At 60.8% G+C, this 26,190-nt stretch overlaps 1 protein-coding gene across 2 annotated transcripts; it reads left to right on the forward strand.

The window, feature by feature from the left end:
- The first annotated feature begins 6,116 nt into the window (after positions 1-6,116).
- Positions 6,117-24,869, forward strand: SLC17A9 (solute carrier family 17 member 9). 2 transcript variants are annotated; one of them, XM_003932662.4, is made up of 13 exons: positions 6,117-6,267; positions 12,296-12,493; positions 12,889-13,028; positions 18,016-18,115; positions 19,804-19,934; positions 20,458-20,554; positions 20,736-20,832; positions 21,370-21,457; positions 22,333-22,367; positions 22,829-22,944; positions 23,814-23,869; positions 23,988-24,017; positions 24,614-24,869. In XM_003932662.4, the coding sequence occupies exons 1-13, from the start codon at positions 6,209-6,211 to the stop codon at positions 24,775-24,777; spliced, it is 1,311 nt and encodes a 436-aa protein (XP_003932711.1). In that variant the 5' UTR covers positions 6,117-6,208; the 3' UTR covers positions 24,778-24,869. The 2 variants fall into 2 exon arrangements, with proteins under 2 accessions (XP_003932711.1, XP_074262861.1); XM_074406760.1 differs by lacking the exons at positions 23,988-24,017; positions 24,614-24,869 and adding an exon at positions 17,621-17,738 and having other exon boundaries at positions 19,804-19,914.
- Positions 24,870-26,190: the final 1,321 nt, after the last annotated feature.

Genomic DNA, 26,190 nt, shown 5'->3' on the forward strand with positions numbered 1-26,190 from the left:
GATGCAAAGATAAAACTGCTGCCCTCCTTACAGAAGCACGGTGGCCTCCAGACCCGCGCCTGGCAGACCCTGAGACTTCGTCAGGTGCGGTGCTGGGGAAGCAGGGCTGCCCTACTCCCTGGAAATGCTGCCTTCCAACTCCCGCTCCCCCCAAAGAACACTTCCTTGGTGTTCTTTCCTCTGAGGTCTGAGGATGAAGAGAAGTTGAAGGGAAAGGGAGTAACTGATAAGTGAAATATAGCAGAAGCCAGAAGAAAACTTAGGTGAGAGACATGTCTGCTCATTTTCCGTAATAGCACCAGATAATTCAGCATCTTCCTAATGACCTTTATTATGAGTGTATATAAGATCATTTATTGTATAATACATCGTCAATCTGACTTATTCTTAAAGCGAGAGGGGGAGCGGTGCATAGCAGGGGGAAGTGTCTCCACGACCTGGGGGACGCGAGTGGGTCCTCCCATGCCTGGACTGTCACTATGAGGCCGTCACACGAAGTGCTGCTGTTGATTTCCAGTTCAGCCGGTGGGTGGCTAAAGAGCCAGTGCTGGCATGCAGCACGCGCACATGTCGGGGAGACCGGAAGTCTCTGAGGTTCCGCGTTCCTTCCCGTCATGTGGGGCTGCACTCGCTTTTCTCACGGTCTGTAGTGGACTGGAGGTCTTCCGAGGAAGTGCTCTGCACACTCTCCCTGCTCCTTTTACAGTCTTTGTCTTTGCAGCAAGCAGAGGAAATTCAGCCCTTTGGGATAATGAGCATTCAGTGTAATTCCGCTTTGTCTCATTTTGTATCTCACTGTTGTGTTTGTAAGAATGTAGCTTATCTTTTTACGCTTTCTGGTGGAGAGTGCCTTGAAATAAAATGTGAGAATGATCTGGTACTCTGATGCATAAAGTTGGGTGTGAGAATGTTCTGGTTCCTGATGATGAAGTTGGATGGGGAATAACCCTAGTCCGGAATCTTTGTGAAGCCTAGGGTTAGTGCAAGCCCAATGGAACGAACACATCTTGCCATTCGAATCAGGGTCTCCAGTTTCTAGAAAAGGCTGACATTGGTTGGGACCAAAGTCTCCGTGGCTGATGACTGAAGACGGGTACTTGTGTGTGTCTGGAGTCTCCGGAAGCCTCGGGAGGCGGAGCTGCTCTTCCCATTCCGTCAAGACACGGTCTGAAGAAACGTTCAGGACAGTTTTTCTAAGGCAATGTGATGTCTTCATATTCTTATTTCCGTTTCTGTACGTCGTTAGCTTTGAAGAGTGGAGGAGCTGGGGGTTCCAGAAAGAATCTTAGACGTGTGTTGAAGACAGTGATGTCTTCGGAGCGTGGAACTTCATTCCCTTCTGGGCTGTCACTGCTAAGTCTCAGCGTGAACAGACCGGACAGAAAGCATGGTGGCCAAGTGGTCTGTGTGCTTCCCCACCGGCGGAGAGCAGTGCGTTCTTCACGACAGGGCCTCACGGTGTGGAAGCACGCAGACCCGTGGCCGGCGCGGCTGCCTGCCGCCGTCAGTCTTCAGTAACGGCTGCTCCATTGACTGTTCTGTTCCGATACTATGCGTGTTATTTTTTACAACAGCTATGTTTTTGTTTCAGAAATAAGTGTTGCTTTTTTCATACTTTTTGCAAATTGTATTGTCAGCACTAGGCCAGTTACAGTCCTGTATGAACCATATCCTGCTGTGGGACCTTTGTACATGTTCGACTCTGTGTGCTTGATTCCAGCATGGCCTGTGTGCCCCCCAGGATCTTTTGAAAAGTACAGAAGAGGTTGCTTCTACTGCCTGTTCTTAATACAACAGTAAAAATTTTCACACTTTTCTCAGAACTGTCATCTGGAGGCTCTCTTTTTTGCCTAAGGGTACGTTAATAACAAATAATAACACGTTTGTATTAAAAGTTGGGATCTTGGAGTGGAAGGACAGAAGAAAGCTTGCCTCATGGAACTGTAGTTTGCTCTGCCCCTTCCTGACAGCTGCCCATTCTAGTGCTTGTGTGTGTTTAATTTGAACCCTCTCAGCTGCTCTCCTGACCGGGCAGTTAATGTTTCATAAACTAGTTTCCTTGGTGTGAAGGAAGTAGAGCCTGGAACCACCCACTGCATGAGTTTAATGATTTGAATAGCCAAGTGATTCTTTTGTTTTGTTTTGTTTTACTTAATGAAAATTTCCAAACATATTAAAAACAGAGGGAATAGGCCCACACACCCAGTGCCCACCGGTCGACCTGACGCCCACGTTGCTTTTGAGCCTGAGGCAGGAGGTAACCACAGGTGTCCGATCCTGGGTAGCTCCCAGGCGTTCAGGGCCGTGAGCGCCTTCATGGCTGGAAGGCCGTTGTAGGGTTCTTGGCAGGACTCAGACGGACAGCTTCAAGGGCCTGAGGTGAAATTCAGAACCCGCCTGTGCACAGAGGCCGAGCGGCGGGCGTGACGGAGCGAGGTGTCGGGCAGTTGCATGTCTGTTGGGTATCAGAGAACAGCGAAGGCCCCCCTTCCGTGCGGGGCAGCGGCCCGTGCCAGTGTTCTGGACGTCCACATGCCTTTGCCACTCTGAGCAGCACTGGGCAGGAGGCACCACAGTGGTTTTGGTGGAGGTGGGTATCATGAGCCCCCCCACTGCACCCCCCCTTGCACACGTGACCTGTCTGGCTGGGATATTCGGCCTTATTTTGGAATGCCATCCTTGCCTGCGATTTTTGACTTCTGTAAAAGCAGAACATGGGGTTTGAACAGGCCTTTGGTGTAACTAGCTATGGCAAGAATCTTTTGAGATGGGCTCCTGAGGGGTACAATGTCCTGAGCTGCTTCTGTGGCCTTTTCCAGAAGCCACAAAATGGCCCTAGAGATAAACAGGCTTGTGCTGCGGAGCCCCAGCACTGGGCACCTGGCGTGCAGGAGCTGAGGCGCGACCTGTGGTTGATTGGTAATAATCGTGTCCCTGAGTCTGTGCGGTAGGGGTGGTTTCTCATTTCACACCCCAGTATTCACCAGTCAGCCTGGAGCGTGTGTGGGTAAGGTGTAAAGGGAATGTGACGTTCTGATTTGCCTGCAACATTTCAGTGGTGCCTAGTTGAAAGGCCAGGTTTACAGGTCCAAATTGTCCATAGTGCAGAAGACCGTTGACCAGGTAAAGCTGTAGACCCTCTCGCACACAGCTGTAACCAAAAGGATCAACAGAAGGAGCGCGGCCGAAGGTGAGTGGGTTTCCTCCACGTGCGTTTTCTCACGTTCCTGAATGCAGGTCACGCTGCAGGCTCTTCCGCCTGGCTGTGACTCATGCTGCGGGCTCACTCCAGAGCTGAGGACGTCTGGGTGCCGCGGCGCCTCCTGTACTGGGCTCTCGGTGTATTTGAGAAGGAATTTATGAGCTTGGGAACCGGGGAGAAGCTGCCACCTGTCAGGCAAGCTCTCCACCTGGCTGTGACTGCTGCTTCCTGGAGACACGTCCGCAGGCTTTCCTCACACAAACACGGTTTTCTCTCTCTCGTGGATCGCGGTGTTTGACAGCTGTGATGATTTTCCCAAGTGGCTTTGAAAGTGGAGCAAGCAGACCCGTCCCCAGGGATTCTGTGCCGTGGAGGGTCATGGGAGAACGGAGAGGTGCTGGCGGTCACCCCGGCCCGGGGTTCATCCCTGTTTGTCTACAGACTGGCGTACCCGTCCAGTCCTCACTGGGTCCTCCAGGCTTAGAGATGTTGAACAAATGTTCTTGTAAGACTCAGCGAGTTCACCAACATTTTGAAAAATATGAACTGCTCCAGAACCTGGCAGGAGGATTCCATGTCGCACCCACGCCGCACGAATCTGTCATCATTGCAGAGTTCATCTTTCGGGTTTCCAGCGCCGTCTCACGTGGGTCTTCGTCTTTTCCAGTCTGCTGTTGACAGCGTCAGCCCAGCCCGAAAGGTGCCCCAGCTTTGCAGGCCGCTCCCGCACGTGGTGTTCAGTGCCCCGGCCTTCCCTCTTGCTGCTACTGGTCAGTCGTGGCGGAGGAAGGTGTCAACTGTCAGTCTTTTTTTGGGGGGGAGGGGGGCTCCTTGTCTTGAGAATTGTAGTTGGGCTGGAAGGATGCAGGGCTAAGTGGGGTGCAAAGCCCCAGGCTCCTGGCTGGCTTGTCTTGGTTTACAAGAAGCTGTGCTGGGGTCTCTGCAGGGGAGTGTGGAGGTGGACGCTGATGGCAGGGACGCCGCACATGCAGCAAGGCATGGATTTGCTTTAAAACATCTCTAGCGTCGTCGCCTCAGAGCAGCACTGGAAATAAACAAGCAGACCGAGGTGGGCCAGGCCCAGCAGGCGGGGGCAGCGCAGCCCTGCGGAAGCAGAAGGCTGATGGGTGCTGGCTGTGACTGCCCTGTCGGCAAGGCCACCCTCTGTCCTTGGAAACCCAGGTGTTCACTGTCTACTGTCTGTACATAATTTTTCACCTTAAGCCTCAAAGATGCTTGGGTGTGGGGCGGCTCACAGAATCAACCAGAAGGCTGGAGAGCCTCTATCTGACCACTGCCAGCACCCAGCTTTATAACGTCCCTGTGAGATGGACTCCTCGCTACCCACCATTCCCTGCATGGCCTGTTCCTTCAGTTCATCCAGACTTCACTCAGGTGTCCAGGGGTGCCTCCTCAGCCCGATCTTTTTTTTTGAGATGGACTCTTGCTCTTGTCTCCCAGGCTGGAGTGCAGTGACACGATCTTGGCTCACTGCAACCTCTGCCTCCCAGGTTCAAGCAATTCTCCTGCCTCAGCCTCCAGAGTAGCTGGGATTACAGGTGCATGCCACCACACCCAGCTAATTTTGTATTTTTAGTAGAGATGGGGTTTCCCCATGTTGATCAGGCTGGTCTCGAACTTGACCTCCCAAAGTATCGGGATTACAGGTGTGAGCCACCGTGCCTGGCCAGCCCAACCTATTTGAAGTAACACCCCTTCCCTACCCCTTCCATTGCTTTGATTTTTGTCTACCTGCCCCAGAACATCCGCTCCAGGAGGAAGGGGACTTTAGGTAACCAGATGGCAGATGTCTGCTGCAGCACGACTTCCTTGATGGGAAATCACCATCGAAGAGTGAATGGAAGCGAACCACCAGAAAGAGAAGACGCCACTGACAGAAACACGTTTAGCAACACTTTTCCTGGCTGTGGCGAGGGCTGTTTGGGGTGATAAACCTCTCTGACACCATCTTTTCACCTACCCCACATCAGCAGTGGCCTTGCCTTTTAAGGTGCCGAGGTCTTTAAGATCTGATCCTCTCAGGTGCTGGGAGCGGGCCCTGCCCGGGCAGTGGTTTGAGCTGCTGGAGACCTGAGGGCTGAGGTGGGGGGCAGGGGTAAAGGTGGCTCTGATCCGAGGGCAGGAGCCCGCCTGTGGCCTCTCGACCCGAGGGTCAGCGGCTGCGGCCTGCAGGATGAACTGAGGTGGGCCTTGGTGGGGCGGGGGTGAGGGCTCGAGGTGCAGACCCTGCCGCCTCCTGGGGAAAGGCGCGCTGGGGGAGGCCACTTCCCCTGCTGGCTGCACCCTGGGGGCATCGGCTTCAAAGACGCTGGCCAGCACCGGAGTTGCCCAGCTCTTCCCATGCTTGGTCCAAGGGCTCAGGAGTGGACCCATCCCCGCCCTGAGCGATCCATTTTAAAAATCGGTGACCCTGGACTTCCGTCTTTGCACTTGGTTGAGACTTTATCCCTACTTTTATTTGATGGGCACCCAGCCCTGTGAGGCGGGCACTGCCATCACCCTCCATTTTGTAGACAGAGGTCCCCATGGCTCCCTGTTGTGTCCAAGGAATGGGTGGCACCTCCGGGACCAGGTTCCTCACCCGGGTCCTTCTCTGAAGCCCCCGTCAGACCAGCCTGCGCCGGGAACCCCTGCTGCCCCCGCACCAACCTCAGCTGCGGCTGAGCTAGAGTGCGTTGGACCAGCCAGGGCAGCCGCCGGCCCCCTTCCTGTGGGGCGGCAGGGAGGGGCGTCAGCAGGGTGGGGCGGGCACCCGAGTGGTATGCCCCGCCCCGCCGCCCGCCCTGGTGGCCGGCGGGGCGGCCGTCTGGGGGCGACAAGTCCGGGGAGCACCAGACGGAAGTGCCGCTGGGACTGACACGTGGACCTGGGCGGTGCTGCTGGGTGGGTCGGCCGGGCTGGGAGGCCAACGGTGCCCACGCCGCAGTGCCCACACCGTCTGAGCCCACGCCGCAGTGCCCACGCCGTCCGAGCGCCCCAAGCCCTATGCAGCCACCCCAAGACGAAGCCTGCAGGGACAAGGCCGGGGACACCCAGTGGTCCAGGTGTGGCAGGGGAGGAGGGGGTGGGGTTGGGGGGTGCTGGGAGGGAGCTGAGACAGTGGCCGGTGGGACCATGGTAGGTGGGGAGCGCTGAGCTGGGGCGGGCTCCTCTGGCTGCAGGGCCCCCTGTGTCCCTATGGGAGGTGGAAGGAAGTGAGTGCCCTGTCCTTCCTCCCCGACAGCAGATTCCGGGACCGGACCTGGCAAGTGCCCTATCCCAGCCAGTGGTCCTGAGGCTCTTCCAGGCAGGGCTGTGTCCCCCGGAGCACTGTCCCGGACACTGAGGAGGCGTAGCCCCGCCAGGTGGGACCACCCTGTGTATGTCTGAACCCAGCAGGCAGACCCTGGGACAGTCAGGAGGCCGGGTATGAGGGCACAGGCTGGGGCCTGCAGCTGAATCAGGGGTCCGGCCATCACATGCCAGCTGTGTGCTGGGGACGAGCTCCCGGCTGGCCTCAGCCCTCAGAGCATTCGGTGGTGGGGAGAAGTGGGGCCTGGCCACCAGCACTGCTGCCTGCAGGAGGCTCCCCGGGCAGGTGACGCCTCAGACACCCGGCGGGATGGTGACTGCAGGCCATCGGCCAGTTGGGGAGAGCCTCTGCCAGGCAGCTCCGAGAGCGGCCCCCACACCGCTGAACCCCCTTGCTCCGGGTCTGTGGGCTGAGGCCGCGGGCGCTTGGACCCTGGGCCTAGAGTCAGGCCCTGTGTGTTCCAGAGCCAGTGTCCTGCCCGCTCTGAGTCCCCAGGGTAACTGCCCTGACCATGGTAAGGTAATGGCACCTTCTGGCCCCACCAGTTCTCAGCTGTGTGAGGGCTGAGGACCCTGGAAGTGCTGAAGAGTGGCAGGAAGGCCCAAAGGGGCAGGGCCACCATCGGATGCCAGCGCCCACATGAAGGGAGTGCTGGCTGCGTGGGAAAAGCTGGCAGCCCAGATCCCAGCCGGAGAGTCTTCCTGTCAGGCTCCAGTTAGAGGGGAGGGCTGCCCTCTGCTCGGCCTGCCCCGCGCGCTCTGCTCCCTTCCTTCCCCCGCCAGGCCTGCCAGGCCTGCCAGGCGGGCCGCTCCCCAGGGCCTCCGGGCTCCGCCCCCGTCCCGCCCTCCCAGGCTCGCGGTTGAAAAGCAGTCCCCACCACAGCTCTCGCCACTTCCGTCGAAGGGCCTTACTGGGGAGCGCCAAGGCCCGCTGGGGCAAGAGCCCTCCCTCCTGCCGCCACCTCAGGGAGGCTGGGACGGAGCTGGAGGGGCAGCAGCCACACTCAAGTGTCCTCTCCTGGCCCGGCACCGGCAGTCCCCTTTTCTGAATCGAGGGGCCATGTGGCCACCTGTTTGCTCAGCCGTTCGCCAGAAGCCGAGGCTCAAGTTCAGTTCACAGGAAGCAGCCTGCCGGGCCTAGGGAGTGCGGACCGGAGGGAGGAAGGTGTTCAGGCCAGTTCTTGGCACCCCCACCAGGGTGGAGGATTCTTGGCCTGGGGTCCTCGTCAGCCCTCAGGCAGCCCTGGCTGTGTGGATCTTCCTCTCCAGACTGACTTCCTTGACTCCCCAGAGGCTGTGGAGGGCACCCCTGTGCCCACCTGGCCAGCACCACCTGCCCGGCTCAGAGAGGGGGCTCTGGGGCCTCTCGGCCTCCACAGCCCAGGGAGGAGGAAGACAACCCTTCACCCCACACAGCTTGCGGGACCTCCCCGCTGGCCTGGGGCCGCCTGCTTGGCTTGGGGTGGACTGCTTGCCTGGAAGGGCTGTTCTTGACTTCCTCCTCCCGAGGAGGCCAGGGAGTGGTTCTGTGGTCTTAGCACTGTGCTGGCCTTGATTGGTGAGAATCAGTGCCACTGAGCTTCCTGCCGTGTCTGACGGCCAGGCCGGGCAGGGCAGGGGCCGGCTGGACACAGGTGTCCCACCTCCCGTCGTTTATCGAGACAGAATCTCTGTCGCCCGGACTGGAGTGCAATGGTGCAGTCTTGGCTCACTGCAACCTGCACCTCCTTGACCGCTCAAGTGATCCTCCCTCGGCCTCCCGGCCAGGACTGCAGATACACACCACACACCCGGCTAGGTTTTTTTTTTTTTTTTTTTGAGGGGGGAATGGAGTCTCGATCTGTCACCGAGGCTGGAATTTAATGGTTTGATCTCGGCTCACTGCAACCTCCACCTCCCAGGTTCAAGTGATTCTCCTGCCTCAGCCTCCCAAGTATCTGGGATTGCAGGTGCCTGCCACCAGGCCTGGCTATTTTTTTGTATTTTTAGTAGAGACAGGGTTTCACCGTGTGGGCCAGGCTGGTCTCTAACACCTGACCTCAAGTGGTCTGCCCACCTTGGCCTCCTCAAGTGCTGGGATTACAGGCGTGAGCCACCATGCCCGACCCTGGCTAATTTTTAAATTATCATTTTTTTGTAGAGACGGGGACCTCTTTATGTTTCCCAGGCTGGTCTTGAACTCTTGGGCTCAAGTGGTCTGCTCACCTCAGCCGCCCCGAGTGCTGGGATTACAGGAATACGCCACCACACCTAGCCCTAACTCTCCTTTTTAAAGGCACCTTTGGACTGTGTGGCTTTTAGCAGAAGGTTAAGGGTGGAGCCCCCATGTCCCTCCTGCAAGCCTCGTTTGTTCAGTCAATGAAAATTGTTTACAGAGAGCCTGGGGCCCGGTAAATAAACAGGCCAGCGGGCATCAGCCATGCCTGGGCAGGGCGTGGAGGCCAGAGCCGTTCTGGGCTAGGCCGGCTGGCAGTGTGGTAACCCAGGGAGCAGACCTGGTCCTCAGACCCAGGCCACAGCCAGGTATGGGACAAGCCAGTTGTCCCCAGTGTGGAAGCTGGCCGCGAATGACGCTGGTGAAAGCACAGTGGCTGCCAACGCCCAGGACGGGCAGCGCTTTCTCCAGACTCTAGGGTTAATGGCTGTCCCTACAGCCTCTGCAGAGCGGGAGGTGCCAGGATGAAGCTCTGGGCTTCTGGGTGGCCTGTTCTTGCCTCTGAGCTCTCTGGGTCTCCCTCTCCAGGCTTGGGAATGTGGGCTGGCCGGCCTGACTCTGTGCCCTCAGGTGTGGTCAGCGCCAGGCTTGGTGTCTCACCTCCCCTGGGAAGCGTCCAGGCGCAGGCTCATGGAGAACACCAGGAGGGCCGGGTCCCTGCCCCTCTGTCCATGGCACACCCTCGTCCACTCACTCATCTCTGGAAGGTTCTTAGGAGCACAGCCCGGGGCTGCAGCCGGCTCCCCAAAGGGGCACGCGGGGTCTTTTGGGAAGCGTGGGGTGAGACACTCCGGTATCCAACTCGCCTGCTGCCATCTCCGGGACACCCTCTGCCCTGTTCTCTTCGAGGCCCAGGAGGCCCCCTCCTCCTGGGTGCCCCCCGTCCCTGGCGATGCTGGTTCTTCGCTCCTGGCTGCAGCCTCCTCTGCTAACTGCTGCCATTGTCTTGGGTGACTCTGAAGTCCACGGTGGCACCCTGGCCTTCACCCTTGACCTTCCCCTCTCCTTGGCCTGCCACTCCTCAGCCTTGCCCTTCATCAAGGCTTCCAGCACTAATACCTCCAACCTCTGGTTCGCTGGCCAGGACTGAGGCCCCAGGCTCAGAGCCCCGGTGGGACCCCAGGATCAGATTCCCCTCCCCACTGCCCGTGCAAAGACCCGGCCCACCGGGTTGACTCCAGACTCCAGTGCTGTGTCCACACCCGCACCTGGCGTGTCGTCAGGACCAGCCCCACCCCCACCCACAGTGGCTGTTTGCCCTCGTTACCCTCCTGACAGCCCCGACTCTCCGGCGGGCATCCTCACCTCCTGCTTCACAAAAATTGGAAGTGGCCAGTGGGAATTCCTATAATTCCCCTCCCCCAGCTTGGGGCCGGATTAGCGGCACTCCTGCCCCCCATGCCCTGGCCTCCTCCGTGAGCATCGGCTGAGCCGGTGCCTGCCCTGCCCAAGGCCTCTCTCCAGCATCTGACTCCGCAAGTTCTGAACCCAGCTCCCGCCGCCACCTCCCCATCTGGGGCTCCATCCATGCCAGGGCACGGTGAGAAGCCTGGGTATCCAGCAGACCCTCCACGTCCAGCCTGTGCTGCCCTGCAGACCCCCACACCTCTGCAGCCTGTGAGCCTCTCCTCACGTGCCTGCACGTCCCAGCAGCCCCCGGCTCACCCTCGAGGGTGCTTTAGCGTGGTGAGGTCACGCTTTGGAGGTGGCGGGGGAGGCCGTGCACTCAGCAAGTCCCACTGGACTTCCGTGCCCTGGAGCCCTGCCTGGTCCTGTGCCCACCCTGTCCCCCACCAGCAGCAGCTCCTGGCCGCAGCGACCCTCCTGAATCCTTTCCACACCCAGCCAAGGCCCTGGCGCCCGGGGAGGAGTGGTCTTCGCTTTTTGTCATTTGGTTTCTATGGGTCACTTTCTGCGAGCAGGGCCAGTGTCTGCCTTTGCTCAGAGTGGCCATCCGCAGTCCTTGCGGGGGAGGAGGGCGGGAAGGGCTGTGTGGCTCCGTGGACGGGTCAGGGATGTCTCCAGAGCCTCCCGCCCTCCCGCAGGTTCAAAATATAATCCCTCCGTTTGGCACCGTGGTTACCGGGAGGCCTCCCGGGCAGAGTGGCAGTTCTGGAGGTGTCCGTGGTGCTGCAGGCCTCTGCGCCTGGAGTCAGGGGGCTGCTGCCCAGAGCCGCACCTCAGGGTCCAAGGCTGACTGACAGGTCAGCACAGAGGGCTTCTCCCAGAGGACACGGCTGCTCAGGGCCAGGGAAGGGCTGTGTCCGCATTGTGACCTCCATCTGTGCCGGTCCTCCCTCCACCCCTGCTCCTCAAAGCTCCCAGTGCGCCAGGGCCCCAGGGCTGCCATCCTGTCCCACCGCGTCTGTCTGTCGGGCCGGGTGCAGGGGCCCGAAAGTGGAGCCAGCCCTAAGGCCTGAGGTGGGACTGGGGACCCTTCCCACTCCCACTCCCTGCCTTGCTCTGTCCCCTCCCCTCCCCTCCTCCTGCACCCCATGCCCCTGGCCAACCCAGGACTCCCCTGGCCAGGAGGAGGCAGAGAGACCACCCCCAGGTGCCAAAGGTGAGGGGGCTGGGATTCTTACCCAGCTTTGTCGACCACCCACGCTGCCCGGAGGCCTTCCTGTAACCAGCATGCCAAAAGGAGGGACTTTATTTGGAACCAACTTCATGCTGTAGTGAGAAGCTGCAAGTTCAAAACAAAGACCTGACATGCTCCCCCAGACCCCACCTGCTGCCCCGGGTCCACTCGACCAGACACGATGGTTACGAGCTCAGACAGGCCCCAGAGCCCTCCAGGGGACCCGGTGCCCCCATGAGCCCCTCACCGGAACCTGAGGCAGGAGGAGAGAGCCGTGATCTTGGCTCAGCCACAGGACCTAGTGACGGAGCCTCCCCACAGCTCTCTTTAATCAGGGACAGCAGCAGCCAAGGAACCTCCCGTGCGCCAGCGAGTGCAGGATTCAGAGGCCCTGGCTGGGAAGGCCCCGCTCCGCCCAGCCCCCTCCAAGGGCCCGCCGTCCTCCTGGCACTGTGTCCTCTCCTGGCCACTCGGCCCCGCCTGCCCCAGGGTCCTCCGCTGGGACCTCCTGTGCTGCCTCAGCCCTGCCGCCCTGGGGGCCCCTTGCCCTGCACACCCCACCCGGCAGAGGGCTCCCAGCTGCCATTCCCTCCAGGGCCTCCTGGGCGGAGGGAGGCCTGAGAATGTGGCACCTCGTGCTGCTGGTCCTCGCCTTTGGGGGCCTGGGGACCTGGTCACCGTCGTGTGTAACAAGCAGGGCCAGGCCCAGGAGCCTTTAGTGGGGACGCGCTGTGAGCTGCCCGTGCTGGCCCCTCGGCTCCTCCCAGCCACCACGGCGCCTCCTTTCTGGCTGCCCGGGTTCTCCTGGGGGTCAGAGACAGGTGCCATTAGGTGTCTGAACGCTTGCCAAGCTGCCCTCCAGCGGAGCTGTCCCCATTCGCAGGCCCACGTCCCCCAGCTCTGGGGGAGGTCTCTGAGTGACAGGCAGGAAGCAGCAGGGCCACCTGTGGGCATCCCCAGAGCCTGACCATCTCCTCTTCCGCAGGCCAGAGTGCCAGGCGTGGACGGGGACGCTGCTGCTGGGCACATGCCTGCTGTACTGCGCCCGCGCCAGCATGCCCATCTGCACGGTCTCCATGAGCCAGGACTTCGGCTGGAACAAGAAGGAGGCCGGCATCGTGCTTAGCAGCTTCTTCTGGGGCTACTGCCTGACACAGGTTGTGGGTGGCCACCTCGGAGACCGGTAACTGCCCCTCGTCCCCATCTCCAGGCTGGTGGGGGCTGCCCCACTGGGGCTTCTGGGGGCGAGTGGGCTGGCTGTGCTGCTGCACACGGAGGAAGCAGCTCCTGCGGAAGGAGCTCGGTGGATAAATTTGGGCAGAAGACCCACGTGGAGGAAGGTGGGAGGGGAGAGGCCAGGCTCGGCAAGACCCCAGGGTCCGGGAGGCAGAGGAGGTGGGCAGCTCCACGGGAGTACCTGGCCTCCTCAGGACGCAGCTCTGGGGTCGTGAGCAGGCCCTGGAGAGGCAGACAGGCCAGGCCCAGCCCCAAGCACCCATTCAAGGGCTCCCCTGAGTCAGGGTGGGGCCCCTTCGTCCTGCACAGCCACATCCTCACCTTCCTCTGTCTCCCCCTCAGGATTGGGGGTGAGAAGGTCATTCTGCTGTCAGCCTCTGCTTGGGGCTCCATCACGGCTGTCACCCCTCTGCTCGCCCACCTAGGCAGTGCCCACCTGGCCTTTATGACCTTCTCACGCATCCTCATGGGCTTGCTCCAAGGTAAGGGGCGCTCAGGTGGCCCCTCACGCTCCGGCACCAGGTGGGGCAGACAGGGAACTGTGCATGGATGTCTGTGTAGATGCATGTGTGCTGCAGGCAGTGTGCATGTGTGTGTGTATAGGTATGCCCCGTGCATGTGTACACCTGTGTGGGTGCACGTGAGTGTGCATGTGTGCTGCAGGCCGTGTGCATGTGTGTGCCCGTATGCACGTGTGCATGTGTGTGCATGCCCGCCTGCGTGTACGTATGTGCTCGTGTGCCTGTGTGTGCACCCGTATGCACGTGTGCGTGTGTGTGCATGCCCGCCTGCGTGTACGTGTGTATGTGCTCGTGTGCGTGTGTGTGCACCCGTATGCACGTGTGCATGTGTGTTGGTGCCTGTGTGACCATCCAGGCGCCTTTTGTGGGTGCACACTCTGCAGTGACACCCAGGATCACCGCGTAGTGAGTCTGTTCCCACCCTCGAGCTCTGTCAGCGGCACCTTAGTTCAGTGGTGGATTCCCACTTCGGGGACTCTGCTGTGGGACTTTGGGTTTTGTGCATTTTGGCCACACATATGCTGATGATGCCTCCCATACTAGCACCTTGGAGCTCCTTGTCAGGAAAACAAGGTGGGTGGGGTCCCAGGGTGCTTTCTGGGGTGGTCCCTACTTGGCTAGGGTCTGCTGGAGAAACAGCTAGGCCTCCAGCCTGCAGGGCCTGCCCGCCCCACCCCAGCCTGCCTGGCCACCTCACCCATCGGCAGATCCCGGTCCGGGACACTCCTCCCCCAGTGTCCTGGGCCATCCAGACTCCCTCCTTAGGGCTCCCCCTACCTTCCTGAGCAGGCGTGAGGTTCGGGGCCCTGGCCATGGCTCCCCTAGAACCTCTGTCCCCCCACCCCTGTCTCCTCCAAGTCCAGAGACTTTGGGGAGTTCACTCCCGAGCCTCATCCTCCCTCCCTCTCCACACTCTCACTCCCTGAGGTCACGGCCTGGAGGGTGCTGCCTGGGACTCTCCACAGCAGAGGAAGGGGTTCTGCCCAGGACAGAGGCCACTGTCATGGTCGCGGGTTTTATGAGAGCCCAGGCCCCACCACCAGTGCCCACCCGGCCCGTGCGTGGCCCACCGTTAGAAGAGGGTGCTGTGAGTGTGAGGACGTAGGATCGTGTGTACTGGGGGGGCCCCATCCCAGGATAGCCCCTCCAGCATCGCTGCCTCCCCAGGCACTGCCCCGGGCCCCACCGCAAGAGCTGGAGGAGGAAGAGACTAGTGATTGAATCGGCAACCGCCCGGCAGGGTGGACAGGCCCGTCGGGGCGAGGCTTATCTTTGTTTACTGGAGGGACTTCCGGGTGAGGGAGGCAGGTCCTGGGCTGAAGCTGTGTAGAAAACAGCAGCACTGCCTCAGACCCGGCTGACCAGTGCCTCCCAGGTGTCGCTGAGAAGGCCCTTGGCTCTGGGAAGGTGGCTGTCCTCGTGGGTAAGCTCTAGGGACCCAGCACGGCAGCCAGACCCTGTGGGCTCATGCCAGCTCCGGCCGGGCTTCCTCTGTGGGGCCAGCTTGTACTACGATGACTTGGCACCTGAGGCACATTCTGTTTTCTAGAAACCTTCAAGGTCTGGCACGTCTCAATGTCAGGTATCATCCTGTGCCCATGAGTCTACTCTGGGGGTCTGGGGGCCGCATGGTGGCTGCGTGGTAACCGTGGGCACCCCCTGCGGCTGGCACCTGTTTGTGCACGCTGTCCTCAGGCGGAGCGGAGACACCGGGGGTCCCGAGACCCGTAGCTCTCACTGCAGGGCCATCAGACTTCTGGAGGGAGCCCCACGGAGCTCCAGCAGGCAGCCCCAGCCTCCCCCGAGGGAGCCAGGAAATGGACTTGCCTCTGAGCTGTGAGCCTGTGAGCTGGCGCTCTGTGATGAAAAGTCACAGGCGCTTCCCGTGTGTGGCCATCTGTTTTTAGCAACCTGTAGACAGGGGCCGTGGTCGTCATGGTGGCTCCGTGGCGCCTTCCCTCACAGAGCCCCTCCAGGCTGGGCTCCAGAGCCCTTTGGATGTGGAGCTACATGGAGTCGTAAGGCAGTTTCCAAGTTTTTGTGTTTTTGAGACTCTGTCTTGCTGTGTTGCCCAGGCTGGAATGCAACGGCGTGATCTCTACTCACTGCAACATCCACCTAGTGGGTTTAAGTGATTCTCCTGCCTCAGCCTCTTGAGTAGCTGGAACCACAGGCACACACTACCACACTCGGCTAATTATTTGTATTTTTAGAAGAGACCGGGTTTCACTGTGTTGGCCAGGATGGTCTTGATCTTCTGACCTTGTGAGCCACCTGCCTCAACCTCCCAAAGTGCTGGGATTGTAGACAAGAGTCACTGCATGCAGCCTCCGAACTTTTAAAGTGGCTGGAGAACACTTGGTCCAAAAGAAATCCTGGGAGGGAGCTCAGTTTATAAAACAGGAAAGGACAGGGACAGCTTTCCTGGGGCGGGGGGGTGTGTGCGTGGGGGAGTGTGTGTCTGTGTGTGGGGAGTGTGCGTCTATCTGCTTGGGGAGTGTGTGTCTGTGTGTGGGGAGTGTGCGTCTATCTGCATGGGGGAGTGTGTGTCTGCATGGGGGAGTGTGTGTGTGTGGGGAGTGTGTGTCTGCATGGGGGAGTGTGTGTGTGTGGGGAGTGTGTGTCTATCTGCGTGGGGGTGTGTGTGTGTGTGGGGTATGTGTGTGTGTGTGTGTGGGGAGTGTGTGTCTGTGTGTGGGGAGTGTGCGTCTATCTGCTTGGAGAGTGTGTGTGTGTGTGGGGAGTGTGCATCTATCTGCATGGGGAAGTGTGTGTCTGCATGGGGGAGTGTGTGTCTGTGTGTGGGGAGTGTGTGTCTGCATGGGGGAGTGTGTGTGTGTGGGGAGTGTGTGTCTATCTGCGTGGGGGTGTGTGTGTGTGTGTGGGGTGTGTGTGTGTGTGTGGGGAGTGTGTGTGTGTGGGGAGTGTGCGTCTATCTGCTTGGGGAGTGTGTGTCTCTGTGTGGGGAGTGTGCGTCTATCTGCATGGGGGAGTGTGTGTCTGCATGGGGGAGTGTGTGTCTACGTGGGGGAGTGTATGTCTGCATGGGGGAGTGTGTGTGTGTGGGGAGTGTGTTTCTATCTGCGTGGGGAGTGTCTATCTGCGTGGGGGTGTGTGTGTCTGTGTGTGGGGAGTGTGTGTCTGTGTGGGGAGTGTGTGGGGAGTGTGTGTCTGCATGGGGGAGTGTGTGTCTGTGTGTGGGGAGTGTGTGTCTGTCTGCGTGGGGAGTGTGTGTCCATGTGGGGGAGTGTGTGTCTGCGTGGGGGAGTGTGTGTCTACATGGGGGAGTGTGTGTCTGCATGGGGGAGTGTGTGTGTATGGGGAGTGTGTTTCTATCTGCGTGGGGAGTGTGTGTCTATCTGCGTGGGGGTGTGTGTGTGTGGGGGTATGTGTGTGGGGAGTGTGTGTCTGTGTGTGGGGAGTGTGCGTCTATCTGCTTGGGGAGTGTGTGTGTGTGGGGAGTGTGCATCTATCTGCATGGGGGAGTGTGTGTCTGCATGGGGGAGTGTGTGTCTGTGTGTGGGGAGTGTGTGTCTGCATGGGGGAGTGTGTGTGTGTGGGGAGTGTGTGTCTATCTGCGTGGGGGTGTGTGTGTGTGGGGGGTGTGTGTGTGTGTGTGTGGGGTGTGTGTGTGTGTGTGGGGAGTGTGTGTCTGTGTGTGGGGAGTGTGCATCTATCTGCTTGGGGAGTGTGTGTCTCTGTGTGGGGAGTGTGCGTCTATCTGCATGGGGGAGTGTGTGTCTGCATGGGGGAGTGTGTGTCTACGTGGGGGAGTGTGTGTCTGCATGGGGGAGTGTGTGTGTGTGGGGAGTGTGTTTCTATCTGCGTGGGGAGTGTGTGTCTATCTGCGTGGGGGTGTGTGTGTCTGTGTGTGGGGAGTGTGTGTCTGTGTGGGGAGTGTGTGGGGAGTGTGTGTCTGCATGGGGGAGTGTGTGTCTGTGTGTGGGGAGTGTGTGTCTGTCTGCGTGGGGAGTGTGTGTCCATGTGGGGGAGTGTGTGTCTGCGTGGGGGAGTGTGTGTCTGCGTGGGGGAGTGTGTGTGTATGGGGAGTGTGTTTCTATCTGCGTGGGGAGTGTGTGTCTATCTGCGTGGGGGTGTGTGTGTCTGTGTGTGGGGAGTGTGTGTCTGTGTGGGGAGTGTGTGTCTGTGTGGGGAGTGTGTGTCTGCATGGGGGAGTGTGTGTCTGTGTGTGGGGAGTGTGTGTCTGCGTGGGGAGTGTGTGTCTGTGTGTGGGGAGTGTGTGTCTGTGTGTGGGGAGTATGTGTCTATCTGCGTGGGGGAGTGTGTGTCTGCATGGGGGAGTGTGTGTCTACGTGGGGGAGTGTGGGTGTGTGTGGGGAGTGTGTGTCTGTGTGTGGGGGAGTGTGTATCTGTGTGTGGGGTGTGTGTGTCTGTGTGTGGGGAGTGTGTGTCTGTGTGTGGGGAGTGTGTGTCTATCTGTGGGGGGGTGTGTCTGGGAAAGTATGTACCCGAGTGTGGGCGGTATGTATCTGGTACACATTTGGCGGGTTTCTGTGCGTGCACACATGAATCCTCGTGCATACGCCGTGCAGCACTGCCCAGAAGTGGTTTGCCCGTGGACACGTGTGTGCAGACGCATGTGCACATGCCGTGTGTGTGTGTGTTGGTGCGAGGACTCTGCAGAGCGCAGCGGGGAGCTGGAGGCCGGTGGTGAGTGGGCACCTGTGCCCGTGCGTGGGTGGGAGGGCTGGCTTGGAAGCAGGGCTGTTTCCCACAGCAATGCGGACGGCACAACCCTGAGGGTGCCTCGCCCAGAAGGAGTCTGTTTCCTCAGTGGCGCCAAAAACCTGCCCTGCTGGTCCCTCGGGTGGTGAGGTGAGCGAGAGGGACAGGTGCACGTCCTCTGGACTCACAGCCCACACCCGAGCAGACGGGCCAGGCCAGCCTCCCCGCATGGACCCCAGAGACCTCCCTCTACTCGTTGCAGGGCTTTACTTCCCTGCCCTGACCAGCCTGCTGTCGCAGAAGGTGCGGGAGAGCGAGCGAGCCTTCACCTACAGCACCGTGGGCGCTGGCTCCCAGTTTGGGTAAGTCCTGGCCTCAGACGAGGCCCCAGAGAGGCCACCAGGTGAGCCCCTTGCTGGGTGACCCCTGGACCAGGTAGGAGATGAGTCAGGTGGGCCTGCAGGGCCACCAGGGGTGAGGTGGGTCCAATGGGCATCGTCTGGACTCCGCAGCCCGAGGCCGTGCTCTGCAGGTGCATAGTTCTGCCTTTCTGGGGTGGCTGCAGGTGACGAGGCTGGGACTTGGGGACGTGGGTTGGGGGAGTGGCCGCATCACTTCATTTCCTTTCATTTGTGCTAACGAAGCCAGACGGTCTCCCCGCCTCCGTTGCTCCCCCTGCCCCTGCCCTGAAAGGAGAGTCTGCAAACCCGGAGCGTCCTGGCCAGGGTGGGCCTCTCAGCTGGCTCGAGGGCGACTTGTCCTCAACCACAGCGCAGGCAACCCTGTGCCCCTCAGTCTTCCTTCCCAGCGCCGCCCCGGGGGCAGCTCCAGACCCTCTAGTGATGCTGGCGGCCTGGGTGGGAGGTCTCCCAATGGTTGCAGCAGGGTGGACAGGCGCACGAGCTGACAGCGCCTCTCGGTGGCCGGGTGCAGACCGTCAAGTGACTGGGGTTCAGAGGGGTGGAGGCGGCTCCTGTGGGTGGAGGAGGCAGGCCGAGGGTGACAGAGTCATCAAATAAAAACAGACTGCCCAGAGGAATGGGAATTTCAGATAAACCAGAGGGGAGATCATTCTACTAAAGAATGAGTTGGCCGGGCGTGGTGGCTCATGCCTGTAATCCAAGCACTTTGGAGGCCAAGGAGGGTGGATCACCTGAGGAGCCTGACCAACATGGTGAAACCCCGTCTTTAAAAAAAAAAATTAAAAAAAAAAAAGTGAGTCCTCACTGACCCAAAACCCGGGTTCACGGGGTGTCCTGTGCTTTATCTGCACTCAGGTGGGGTGCACAGAGCAGGTAGAGTACGGGCTGGGAGGGGCAGGAAGAGTGCTGTCCCCAGCCAGCCCTGGCGCCCAAGCCTGAGCCTGGCTGCCAGGAGCTGTGCCCGCCCGCAGAGGCTCAGCAGGAGGAAGGAGGCCCCATCTGGATGCCAGGCCCCGCTCTGGGTCTCTCCCTCTCTTCCTCTTTTTGCCGTGATGGTAACTATTTCCCTGGTGCCATTGGAGCAGCAGACGGGGGCTGGGGCCAGCCAGGTTGCACCCAGCAGCTAGCCTGCGAGGGAACCTTTGGGACAATGAGATCGTGGGGACAGGGGATGGGGTTGCAGGATTTGGCCGTTGTGGGATTCTTGCATCTAGAAATGTTTTTGAAGTTTATCCTCAATGATGTTTGAAACACAACCACCGTGTACAGCGTCACCGTAGAATATTCTCAACGCTGTCTTCTCCCCGTTGCCATTTTTAGTTTAAAAGGATCCGTGTGACGAAGCCTAGGCCAGCCTGAAGGCCTGGAAGCAGGATATGAGGAGCTGCTTGAGCTCTGGGGCCGCCGCCCCTGACTGGGACACGCGTGGCTGATTCCAAATCTGCCCCAGCCTGTGTCCCCTGAATACCCGAAATCCTTCCCAAAATAGGCTGGGGTGGGGGCTTCGGAGCTGCTCTCTAAGGGCGATGAAAGCAGCCTTTTCCAGGGCTCAGCCTGCACCAGGGTGGGGTTTCTGAGAGGCCGGTCCTTGCCCGAGGGGGCCTGGCCATGCGCCCCTGTCTTTGCAGGACGCTGCTGACTGGGGCGGTGGGCTCCCTGCTCCTGGAATGGTACAGCTGGCAGAGCGTCTTCTATTTCTCTGGCAGCCTCACCCTACTTTGGGTGTGGTACGTGTACAGGTACCTGCTGAGTGAAAAAGGTAACGCAGGCCGGGCGGGCTCATCCTGGGTGGCCAGGCCGTCCAGTGCCTCCTCCCGCAGCGGCTGAGCAGCCTGGAGCAGGAGCCTGGAGACGGCAGCTTTGACCTCCCAGAGAACCCACCAGACTCCAGCCCGAGGAAAGGCGCTCAGGTGCTGAGCTCTCGGCAGCTCTGCCACCAAATTCAGTCTGGAAGTTTCCATTTAGGGCTCAGGCAGACACCCAGGAAGACCTGCTGGGCTCAGGTCACGGGGGCGCAGGAGCAGCCAAGTCTGTGGGTGGCCCAAGGGGCTCCCCAAAGTCCCTGAACGTGGGGAGGTCATTCAGAACACGGTTCTCAAAGGTGACACTGCCCGTTTGGTGCCTGGTAGGGAAAGACACGGGAGGCTGGTGCCTGTGTGTAGCCTGGGGTGTGGGCGAGGCCTGCTGACCCCTCTGGAACTGGCCCCAAATCCCCAGTCCTTTGGGAACGGACAGCGCCTCCCGCCCTGCTAGCCATCACCTTGAAACCATTGCTCCCACAGACCTGGTCCCGGCCTTGGGTGTCCTGGCCCCAGGCCTGCTGGTGTCCAGGCACAGCAGAGTCCCCTGGAGACGGCTCTTCCGGAAGCCTGCTGTCTGGTGAGCCCCTCAGAGCAGTGGCAGGGCTGGTGACCATGGGGTGTGAGCCTGGCTGGACCCGACAGGCCCTGAGGCCCAGGGCTCAGAGGTGGGGCTCTGGCCCCCAGGGGAGAGGGGTGGGTCCCACAGGCTCCCCGGCCTTCGTGGCGCCAGAGTCACGGTCTGCTGCCCGGCCCCACAGGGCAGCCGTCTTCTCCCAGCTGTCTGCAGCCTGCTCCTTCTTTGTGCTCCTGTCCTGGCTGCCCACCTTCTTCAAGGAGACCTTCCCCGACGCCAAGGTAAGCCGAGCCAGGGGCTCCTGCGAGGTGGAGTGCCCAGAAGGCACGAGGCTTGAGCTGCACCGGGTACCACGGGTCCTCAGCCAACAGATGGGGGGGGACCCTCAGCTCCTCCCAGACTCTGACAGTCCTGGCACCGCCGGGCTCTTCCTCTGAGAGGACCCTGTCCGGGATCGGGGCAGGTGTCCGTGTTTGAGTCTGAAAATAATGTGGGTGCTCCAGGCCTTCCTGCTTCGGCTGCAGCCCTTCCAGCTCACAACGGTGACCTGCTGGCCTGCAGAGCCTGACTTCAGGGCCCACAGAGGCCGGTGTAGGAGCCGGGATGTGGACAGAGGGGTCACCTGTGGTCAGCATGGCTCCTCCTCCAAGGCTGTCCTGCTGTCCTCCCAGGCAATGGTCAAGACTCCAGAGCTGCACAAGCCTGGGGTGGGGCTGGCCCTGCTGGAGAGCTTTCCTGGGCAGTGGCAGGCACGGTGGCTGTCCAGCCTGAGTATCCTCTTCCAGATGGCCCCTCTGAGGCCACGCTCCTTCCTGCAGGGCTGGATCTTCAACGTGGTGCCTTGGTTGGTGGCGATTCCTGCCAGTGTATTCAGCGGGTTTCTCTCTGATCATCTCATCAATCAGGGTGAGCCCCGGGGAGAGGATGGACTGGGGCCATACCCCGGGTTCACGGGACTTTTGAGGGGTCAGGGGTGCAGCCTCAGCACATGCAGAGCTGGGGCAGAGGGGCACTGCCCAGCTGGGCACTTCCTTCCAGGCTCAGCCTCCTCCCTAAAGGGTGAGGTTGGAGTGTGGTGAGAGGGTCTGGTCTCACGCCTGGGGCCAGATGCAGCCCTCGAGCCTCCGGGAAGGCGCCCGGTGGGTTCGGAGGTTTCAGGCGTCCTGGAGCCTTTGGAAGAGCGTCTGTCTTTGCTCCATGCGCTCCAGGCCAAGCTGGGCTGAGCCGAGGACGCTGTGCGTGTTCTTCCCTAGCACGGTGTCCTCACAGACATGCACAGGCGGGGGCACGTGTGCGGCCACACGCTCGATCCACACGCGCATGCACATTCTTAGAATGTTTTTCCTAATTGCAAAAAGAATACACACACATTGTGGAAAAACTATACAATCTGGAGAAACAGAGGAAGTGGGTTGCGCACCCGTTTCTGCCTCCGAAAATGCCGTGCGGCTGTGCTTCTGTGCTTTCTGACCAAACCTATGCCTTGGGAACCTCCCAGGGGCACACGTACAGCCTCGTGGATGCGCCACACACACGCGTGTGCACACACTTTCACCCACGGCACATGTACAGCCTCGTGGATGCACCACACACACGCGTGCACACGCTTTCACCCGCAGCACACGATAGCTGTCTTGAGCCCAAGCTGCTGCTCTGGGCCACCCCATGCCTCCTCCCCTGCTGCTCCTCTGCAGCCATAGGGATGGGGTCCCCTCTGGGCACTGTCCGGGGCATCAGCACAAACGGGCTAACAGGAGCCCCTTCCTTGGCCTCCCCTGTAGGTTACAGAGCCATCACGGTGCGGAAGCTCATGCAGGTAGGAGAAACATTCCAGTCCTCTCCGGATGTCCCTGCTTTGTTGGGGGATCTCTAGGACTGCAGGTTATGTCCCCAAGTCACCTGATGTTTGGGACCAGGCAAATGCCAGGCCTCCCCATGTGCCCAGCACCAGGGCCAGAGTGGGCTGTGGAAACGACTGCTGGAGGGCAAGCTGGGGTCAGCGTCCCCTCTGGGCCCGGCCTGAGCTTGCCCATGACGATTAGGGCCTCTCCCTTGGAGTGGGGCTGATTCATGGGGAGCCTCCTCCCAGATCTCCTCTAGGGGTCCCGAGAGAGGTTTCGGGTCCCAGCTGACCTGAGCCTTGCACAGTGCGCCCAGGGGTCTGTCGGGCGGGCGAGTCAGGAGCGGTCCCGGCTGCAGGCGGGTCGGGTTGGGGCGGGCGAGGGCGCAGCTGCAGGCGGCTGGGTGCCCACCTGTCACCGTGACGCTTCCCTGCAGGGCGTGGGCCTTGGTCTCTCCAGCATCTTCGCTCTGCGCCTGGGCCACACCTCAAGCTTCTGTGAGTCTGTAGTCTTTGCATCAGCCTCCATCTGCCTCCAGACCTTCAACCACAGGTGAGGGCTGACCGCTGCAGCTCCCAGAGCCACTGTGCTGCCCGCTTGCGTGAAGAGGGAGCTCTGTCCGCCTCTCGCCAGGCCTCTCCACCTCACCTCCTTCCCAAGCCGCTGGGCAGCGGCTGCCCTGAGGCCAGGGTGGGAGCCGTTTAGGAAGCAGGGTTCACAGCAGTGAGCAGCGCGTGCGGGATCTGTGTGCCCTGGGAACGCGCTTTCCCGGCAGCACTTGACTGTAAGGAGCGGCTTCCTGCACCGGGCTCTCCGTGAAGACGGGCGCTGGGGCTTGGGTTGGGGAGGTGTGCAGGGCTGCGGCCCTGGCCAGGGAGCAGGCCCCAGCGTCTCCCAGCCCCTCCCGCGGCGTCTCCCAGCCCCTCCCGCGGCGTCTCCCAGCCCCTCCCGCGGCGTCTCCCAGCCCCTCCCGCGGCGTCTCCCAGCCCCTCCCGCGGCGTCTCCCAGCCCCTCCCGCGGCGTCTCCCAGCCCCTCCCGCGGCGTCTCCCAGCCCCTCCCGCGGCGTCTCCCAGCCCCTCCCGCGGCGTCTCCCAGCCCCTCCCGCGGCGTCTCCCAGCCCCTCCCGCGGCGTCTCCCAGCCCCTCCCGCGGCGTCTCCCAGCCCCTCCCGCGGCGTCTCCCAGCCCCTCCCGCGGCGTCTCCCAGCCCCTCCCGCGGCGTCTCCCAGCCCCTCCCGCGGCGTCTCCCAGCCCCTCCCGCGGCGTCTCCCAGCCCCTCCCGCGGCGTCTCCCAGCCCCTCCTGCGGCTCCAGCAGGCCTTGCTTCCCTCCTCCCCCGTGACAGCCCCGGCTCTGGGTGAGCGCGGGCCAGCTGCGAGCTCGGTGGGGGCCAGGCCATTCACAGCCTCTTCCCTCCCCGCAGTGGCATCTCCGTGAACATCCAGGACTTGGCCCCGTCCTGCGCCGGCTTTCTGTTTGGTGAGGACCTTGCCCACCCCAGCTCTGCCCTCCCTGGGCCTCTGGGCGGGGGGTTATGGAAGCTCCTGGTGGGCTTTCGCTGACGTCTGTGTTCTCTCTCCCTCTGGACTGTTCACAGGTGTGGCCAACACAGCTGGGGCCTTGGCAGGTGAGGGGTGTGCCTCTGCACCCAGGGGCTCCCCTGTCTGTGGGGTTCGAGCCCACCGAGGCGCTGCAGGATGGGGGGCGGGGGTGTGCCTCCCCGGTGTCAGGGGAGGGCACAGACCCCAGAGTGGGCCCAGGGAAAGGAGGGTGTGGCCGCCTTCCAGGTTCCCCTGGACTTTGCTGACGGCAGGTGGCTATGGGTCACTGTCTGCCCTTACGCTCAGATATGGTCCAATCCTGGTAGTCTGGGGTCCCCGGGATGCTGCCTGGCTCTGCTGAGTGACTTGGATGATGGGGGTACCTTCTCCAGCTCAGCCACACCTGGGCTGGCCTGTGGCTTTCAGTTCCCCTTCAGCGGAACAAGGGGGACTCATTCGGAGGCCGTTTCCCGGATGGCCTGTGAGATCTCTGTGTCTCCAAGATCCCCCAACTCTGAGCCTGACCCGTAGCTGGGACACCCAAATTCAGCCCTGGGAACCATGGGGTTTCTATTGGGTGCTAGACCCCCCCAGCCCTTCCCCTGGCACTGCCCTGGGAACTGGGCTGGGGCGTGGGGCCTGGACTACCTGGGAGCAATCGGCCTGGTCCTCTCTTGGGCAGGTGTTGTGGGCGTGTGTCTGGGCGGCTACCTGATCGAGACCACGGGCTCTTGGACTTGCCTGTTCAACCTGGTGGCCATCATCAGCAACCTGGGGCTGTGCACCTTCCTGGTGTTCGGACAGGCCCAGAGGGTGGACCTGAGCCCCAGCCGCGAGGAACTCTAGCTCCCAACCCCACAGCCTCTCCCAGGACCCAGATGCCAGCAGCCCCGGGACAGAGGGGACTCAGTTTGAGGGACCTGGTCCCTCCATCTCAGACGCACGAGCAGAGAGGAACGCAAACCACTGTGGAGCCTGAGGCTCCTCGAGGAGTTCACACCTGCTGGCAGGGTGGCGGGAGTGGGCCTGGGTCCAGACCAGGCTGGCTGCTCTCTGGGCCTCAGTTTCCCCACCTGCCAGCAGGCGCAGCCCTTACAGGCTGGTGTGGCCGTCGGGTTGAGTGGGGTTACCATTAATAGGCACAGCTTCATTCCCGCTGCCATCTGACCTGCGTGGTCCCGGCAAGCCCCCTGCAGAGCCTGCCTGCTAATGTGGGGCCGGTGCCAGGCGCAGTCTCCCCAACCCCAGCCGGCATTGCTGTGTCTCTGGTGGGTTGTCCTCCATGGTGGGGGCCATCCTGTGCACTGCAGGAGGCTTAAAGGCATCCCTGGCCTCTACCCACCCCATGCCTGCAGCACCAACCTCCCTCTCCCTCCTCGCAGTCGAATAACACCCAGAAATGTCTCCAGACTCTGCCCAGCCTCCCCGGTAGCCAGTCTCTAGACACAGCCTCAGAATCTCTCAGTAGCCTGACAGAGTCCCCCAGGGCAGTGGGTGGGTGGTAAGCTAGAGACCCTTGCCTGTCACTGGGACCCTGGTGCCACTGTCTGCACTCACCGGGTTCTCACTGTGCAGACGCCTGGACACTCCTTGGCCCTGCCCAGCGCAGCTGTGGCACAGGCGCTCCAACACGCACGGCTTTCCCAGGCCTGGTGATTCTGCTCCCCAGGGATGGTCGGCACCTTCCTTGGGGTGAGGGGGGCATGCACTCCAGAACACACAGACCCACCTTTCTGGAGTTCTTTCTACCTCCCTTTTCATTCCCTGAGGAACTGGTGGTTTCATGAGTTAATGATACATCCTGCAAGATGTCCATGTGGAGAAAAAAACCCAAAAAATGTGGAAAAGCACTCGAAGCCTGATTCAAGTAATAACTATTAAACTATTCAAAAAGAAGGCTGTTACTTTTTTTTTGAGACAGAGTCTCGCTCTGTCGCCAGGCACCAGGCTGGAGTGCAATGGCGCGATCTCGGCTCACTGCAACCTCCGCCTCCCGGGTTCAAGCAATTCTCCTGCCTCAGCCTCCTGAGTAGCTGGGACTACAGGTGCGTGCCACCATGCCCAGCTAATCTTTGTATTTTTTAGTAGAGACGGGGTTTCACCATGTTGGCCAGGATGGTCTCTGTCTCTTGACCTTGTGATCCGCCCGCCTCAGCCTCCCAAAGTGCTGGGATTACAGGCGTGAGCCACCGCGCCCGGCCGACACCTTTGCTTTTGAAGAGTGAACGCATGTGAACGACTTTTCGTGGCTCATTCATG

The sequence above is a fragment of the Saimiri boliviensis genome, chromosome 9 (assembly GCF_048565385.1).
Source record: "Saimiri boliviensis isolate mSaiBol1 chromosome 9, mSaiBol1.pri, whole genome shotgun sequence".
Classification (NCBI taxonomy): Eukaryota; Metazoa; Chordata; class Mammalia; order Primates; family Cebidae; genus Saimiri; species Saimiri boliviensis.